The sequence below is a fragment of the Nicotiana tabacum genome, chromosome 16 (assembly GCF_000715075.1).
Source record: "Nicotiana tabacum cultivar K326 chromosome 16, ASM71507v2, whole genome shotgun sequence".
NCBI classification, from domain to species: domain Eukaryota; kingdom Viridiplantae; phylum Streptophyta; class Magnoliopsida; order Solanales; family Solanaceae; genus Nicotiana; species Nicotiana tabacum.
The window spans coordinates 96,803,059-96,809,212 of NC_134095.1; the positions used below are offsets into that span (position 1 = coordinate 96,803,059).

General features: G+C 33.6%; 1 protein-coding gene across 1 annotated transcript; it reads left to right on the forward strand.

Annotated features, from left to right (window-relative positions):
- The first annotated feature begins 1,651 nt into the window (after nucleotides 1-1,651).
- Nucleotides 1,652-4,881, forward strand: LOC107762986 (putative metal-nicotianamine transporter YSL7). Its single transcript, XM_016581388.2, has 3 exons — nucleotides 1,652-2,200; nucleotides 2,749-3,335; nucleotides 3,624-4,881. The coding sequence occupies exons 1-3, from the start codon at nucleotides 1,870-1,872 to the stop codon at nucleotides 4,683-4,685; spliced, it is 1,980 nt and encodes a 659-aa protein (XP_016436874.2). The 5' UTR covers nucleotides 1,652-1,869; the 3' UTR covers nucleotides 4,686-4,881.
- The last annotated feature ends 1,273 nt before the right edge of the window (nucleotides 4,882-6,154 follow it).

Genomic DNA, 6,154 nt, shown 5'->3' on the forward strand with positions numbered 1-6,154 from the left:
CAGTGTAATAATAGTTGTCTTTTGTTTCATACATGGTAATACATTCACCAAAAATCTTAAAGTCCCTCATTAATTTATTTCCTTGTCCTAAATGGAATAGAAATAAATAAGATGCACGAATTCAATTAGGAAAATAGTTGTGCAAAAGATCAGAATGTAATTTCAAAATCTGTCCAGATCCAAATTAAAACCCTTTCCTGGTTAGGAAGGCTTTGTTTGGTTTTGTATTAATTTTTTAGATTGAATCACTGTCCTAATCATAATTATAGTTGGTTGTGTATGGAAATTTGAACTAAATCTTTTTTGTTAAAAAAAATCATTTTGCTAATCATAATTTGATTTGATTATGGTATTAAAAAGTTGCGGATAATAGACGACAAAATGGTGAAAAAAAATAAAATAATGAACGACAAAAATAAATTACCTTAACAGTATGAATATCAGTTGAATTATTGAATTAATATTTTTTACTAAATTAGTTTCTAACTAAATAATGACAAATCACAATGCATGTTATGCTATTGTTTTTACAGCTGATAATTAACATTACTTCTTCAATGAAGCTAATTACCTTGAACAAAAATTTCCAAACGATCAGGCAAACTCGAGAGCATTGACAAGGTTACACATAGTTCTATATAGTGATTTTGTACAATTCAAAATATTATTAATTAATAAGATAAAACCAATATTTCCTAACAATTATCACCTAACACGATCTTTATAAAGTTACACATGTTCTTTTTCCCATTTGTCCTCAAGTTAAGTTACGGCTTGTTTGGATGGTTGTTACTCATTGTATCGTGTTGTATTGTTATCCTAAAATAATGTTTGCTTTGATTGTTTATTTAAAATTGATTGTATCGTATTGTTAAATATATTATTCCGAAATAACTAAAAGCCCCATTTTATGAAACAACCGATTGGTGTCGTGTGATCGTTTCCTATTTTCTTTTACAATTATATCTTTACTTATTACTCCATAATTCTATTATCATTTTTTTTATTTTAACTCCAAATCTCGAACCCATTGATCTACGTTGTCTTCTTCCATCTTTTCTAGAGTCGGTTTGCCCCGTTCTTTTTATCCAAGTCTCTGTTCGATTCTTCGTCTCTTTCCATCGTTTTAATTTTTTTTTTGTTGTTGCTAATATTAGTTAACCTTTTTTTTCCAGGTTTTTGCTCTTATTTCCAAGCAACGTAATTAATGGTAAATTAGTAGAAAAAGATTTTCTTAAATTATTTTTATGTGTAATTCTTGATAAATTTTATTTAAAACAATTGCGGACGTTTTAGTGAACTTATACAGTATAGTATGATACAATCAAATAAAACAACAAAAATATTATTTAACAACAGCAAACGGTACAATCTATAACATTATATTCATAAAACGGTACAATACAATACAATACAATACAATACAATAAAAAACGATGAATAATAATAGTAATCGGTAAGTTTACATAATATTAATGTGTGTCCATGGGGTCTCAAACGATACAATCCATAAAACGGGTAACAATGATCCAAACAAAGTGTTAAGTTTACATAATATTTTGAGCAAACAAAAAGACTAGTAGAAAGGAGTAAACAAAACCTTAAAACCGTTTTCTAATTATAGTTTAGTTTTGAGTGGGATTAGCTGAATCCTAGGAAGACTTCAAATTCTTCCGTGATTCTCTCTTCCTCTCCTCTCTACACCACTACTTATAAATATAATCAACAGCCCCCCACGTACAAACCCACGATCCTTGATCAGTTTCTTTCTTTGGGATCTTTCATTTCTTCCTTTCAATTCAATTAGAGTATTTGAAAGGAAGAAAAACAGAGTAGTCTCTGTGTGTGTGTGTGTGAATATACAATAGAATGGTGGAGGCTGCAGATAACGAGCTTCTTTCAACAGAATATGCGTTTAAGGACAAAGAGGTACCGCCATGGAAGAAGCAAATAACGTTGAGGGCAATGGTGACTGGCCTGATTCTGAGCGTCGTGTTCAACTTCATTGTTTGCAAACTGAATCTCACGACAGGTGTTATCCCTTCTCTTAACGTGGCGGCGGGGCTCTTGGGATTCGCCATGATTAGGTCGTGGACTGCTGTTATTGAGAAGTTTGGGAAATTGAAGCAGCCTTTTACTAGGCAAGAGAATACCGTCATTCAGACCTGCGTTGTTGCTTCTTCTGGCATTGCTTTTAGCAGTATGTTTAATTTCCCTCTCTCTCTCTTATTTTTTTTTCGCTTTTTATTTTCTCTCATTAGTTATATTCTAATGTTTTATTCATTGAAGACCTGTATTAGTATATGCTTCAGTCTTGATGAGACATGAATGAGATCTGCATGAAAAGTTAAATAAACATAGCAACAGTATATATATTCATAATCTAAAGGGGAAAAATTAAAGAAAATAAGAATTAAGTCTATGATGTGAGTCACCTTCATATATTCGTGTCTTTGTCTTTCATTTCTGATAGTAATAGTATGTTCCTATTATAATCAGGGAAAAAGAAGGAAATCTGTAATTAACGAAGCGTCATTTCCAAGTTTATAAAAATTTCAAACATGTAATATTCCTCTGTGCATGGAGTTAGAAAACTGTTACCCCTGCAGCTATGCTATGTAACACTGTTGGTCCATCATTTCCAATATTTATTGAAGTCAAATGAACTCTGTTTTGGATCATATGTACTAGGGAGTATTTGTTTTTAAATATTTTGACAATAGCGTTATATTATTTGGTGAATTTCAGGTGGGACAGCAAGTTATATGTTAGGAATGAGTCCATTAATAGCAGCTCAGGCAGATGCAGGAAATACCCCAAATAATACTAAGAAGCTTGCTATTAGTTGGATGCTTTCTTATCTTCTTGTTGTCAGCTTTGCTGGTCTCTTCTCAATTGTCGCGCTAAGGAAGATGATGATAATGAAGTACAAGTTGACATATCCAAGTGGAACTGCTACTGCATACCTTATCAACTGTTTCCACACTCCTAAAGGAGCTAAGTTGGCCAAGAAACAAGTTGGTTCCTTATTCAAATCCTTTAGCTTCAGCTTTATATTTGGGGCTGTTCAGTGGATATTTGCACGTGAAGATGGTTGCGGATTTGGTAGCTTGCCTACATTTGGTTTCCAAGCCTATGCCAAAAAGTTCTATTTTGATTTTTCCTCAACATATGTTGGAGTTGGTATGCTTTGCCCCTACATGGTTAATGTTTCATTGCTAATTGGTGCCATAGTTTCATGGGCTATCATGTGGCCAATGATTGAAGCAAAGAAAGGCGATTGGTACTCTGCTCAGTTAACCGCAGCAAGTCTTCATGGTATCCAAGGATATCGGGTAAATTTAACATTCTTCATATATAGTTTTTCCAATTTTACTGTTATGAATTAACTTTTTAGTTATTGGGATTTAGGAATAAGAAATAGTAAAAGAAAACTAGCTCTGAAGTATGTCTTTTTATCTAAATCAGAAATTTAAGATGGTATCCTAACTTGATTAATATGATTCTCACTTCATATATTCTGCTTGGTTATAGCTATGTCAACTCTTTTGTTCAAATAGTTATTGTTAGTGTTGGTTGTTATTTCAATGTTTTGTTCAAATAGGGTGTGATATTCTAAACAGGTATTTATTGCAATTTCCATGATGCTTGGAGATGGTCTATTCCATTTTGCCTACATGTTGGCGGTCACAGTCTTAAGCTTCAGAAATAGGAAATCAGGACAGGAAGATTCTTCAGGTGAAGAGTCCTCAGAAGACTATGACAAGAAGAGACAAAACGAGTACTTCTTGAAAGACCAGATCCCCAACTGGGTAGCCATTGGCGGATACGTTGGTATTGCAATCATATCTATCATTGTCGTACCAATTATCTTTCACTCACTGAAATGGTATCACATTCTGGTTGCCTATTTAATTGCTCCGATTTTGGCCTTTTGCAACTCTTATGGAAGTGGCCTCACTGATTGGTCCCTGGCCTCAAATTACGGAAAAATTGCAATTCTTACATTTAGTTATTGGGTTGGTTTGCAAAATGGAGGAGTGATTGCTGGTCTCGCTTCTTGTGGTTTGATGATGAGTATACTAGATACAGCTGCTGGCTTAATGGGAGATTTTAAGACTGGTTATTTAACTCTTACATCGCCTCGTTCCATGTTCTTTAGCCAAGCTATTGGAACTGCCATGGGCTGTGTGATAACCCCTCTAGTCTTCTGGATTTTCAACACTGCCTATCGTTTGGGTGATCCGGAAGGTGCATACCCTGCACCATATGCAGCGATGTATCGTGGAATCGCGCTGCTTGGCGTTGAAGGTTTTGGAAGTCTCCCCAAGCATTGCCTCAGGCTATCTGTTTGGTTCTTTGTGGCTGCTATTGTGATCAACCTAGTGACTCAGCTGCTGAAAAAATTCGAGACCAAGTATGGAATTTATCGATTCGTTCCGAGTCCAATGTGCATGGCTATACCATTTTACCTTGGAGGGTACTTTGCCATTGACATGTGTGTAGGGTCATTGATCCTATTCATTTGGCAAATGGTGAACAAGCAGCAAGCAAAGGATTTTGGACCTGCATTGGCTTCTGGTCTCATATGTGGTGAGTCCTTGTGGGGAATTCCAGCATCTGTTCTTGCTCTGGCTGGTGTCAAAGCTCCATTTTGCATGAAAGTTCGTCACGGTGGTGCTTGATTATATAATTCCCCCTTCTGTCATTGTACAAATTTAGTCTGTGATTGTTTTCAGCAGTCAAAATTTGGTTATTTTAGTCCCAGCGTAACATGTTCTTAAGATGTGTATTTTACTCCATTATTTAGTAGCATTAAGACAGGTTGTGTTTCTGTTCTTGTCGTTTTCGACTTTCTAGATATATTTTCGGTGTTTTAAATCTCGTTGGTATGTGATTTTAGTTAGTAATGTCAATGTACTGTGTAGTTTCTAATATATCTTGTTTGATGTAGTAATGAAAATCTTAGTCCTGCATTATCTTCCATAATGTTAGATGTTTTTAGCTTTGAAATATGTAAAATTTTTAACGAATTTCTTATCTTTTAAGTAGCCAGTTCATCGGTAGGTGCGTTGCACATGTATGTCGAGTCATGTCATAAATTATTGTGGGATAATTCTTTTTTTTGGAAAATTTCCGGAAAAGTCGCAGCCACTACCCTTCGAGTGCGCACTGGATAGCCTGCTCACTGTGCAATAACTCGCAAACCACACAATAGATGCAAACCCACCAAGTGCCCGGTGCGACCAGGTCTGACTGAGGAAGCTGCTGGTGAGGGAAATCGATCATAGGTCTCTCATGTGGGAAACCACCCACCTAACCAACTCAACAAACCTTTGCGTGTTTGTAAAATAATATTTATATTATTAAAGAAAAATTTTATAAAAATAATTGCATCACAAAACAAAGTATGTGTGTGTGTGACGTGTATATATGTGTGTGAATATATGCAAACACAATAAATTAAACTAGTTTTAGGGTACGCGATTTGCGTGTGTATCTATATTAATGAATATATAATGTAAAGACTTACAACAATATTTTTGAATAAATGCATTTGAGTTATAAAATAAAATTATATTATAAAATATAAATTTCAAAAAATGATAGAATATTGATCCCAATTAGCTTTATTTTCTAATATGAAATTTATTTTTGAAGGGTAAAAATGTCGATCAATCCTTCGCGAAAGACGCCTTTTAAAGTACACGCTTTGCGTGTCTACCAATATTTGACATTCAATTCTTATGTGTCATGTTGAAAGTATTTTTTAATTTAATATTGAGCTAAAGAGTATCATAGTTACAGATGCTGGATTAATTATAGTATTTAAAGAGTATCATAGTTTAAATCTAATTATAGTATTTAATAAAATGTGTATTTACATTTTACTGCATAAAATTTATAGGAGTACAAGAGTAATGAACATACTATTATATGCTCTGAAAAACCAAAAATATTTTTTCCCTAAAAAAGTGTTTTGCTATTTTTTTTTATTAAGATAGACTTAATTGCTTATATTTCTATGACAAAAAGTAATTTAAACCTACAACAAATAAAAATTACTTTTTACTTATTCTCTAACTTAAATTCTCGAGAAAAAGTCTTATCTAGTAATAAAAGACGTTAATATCAAACCAATGAATAATTTTGT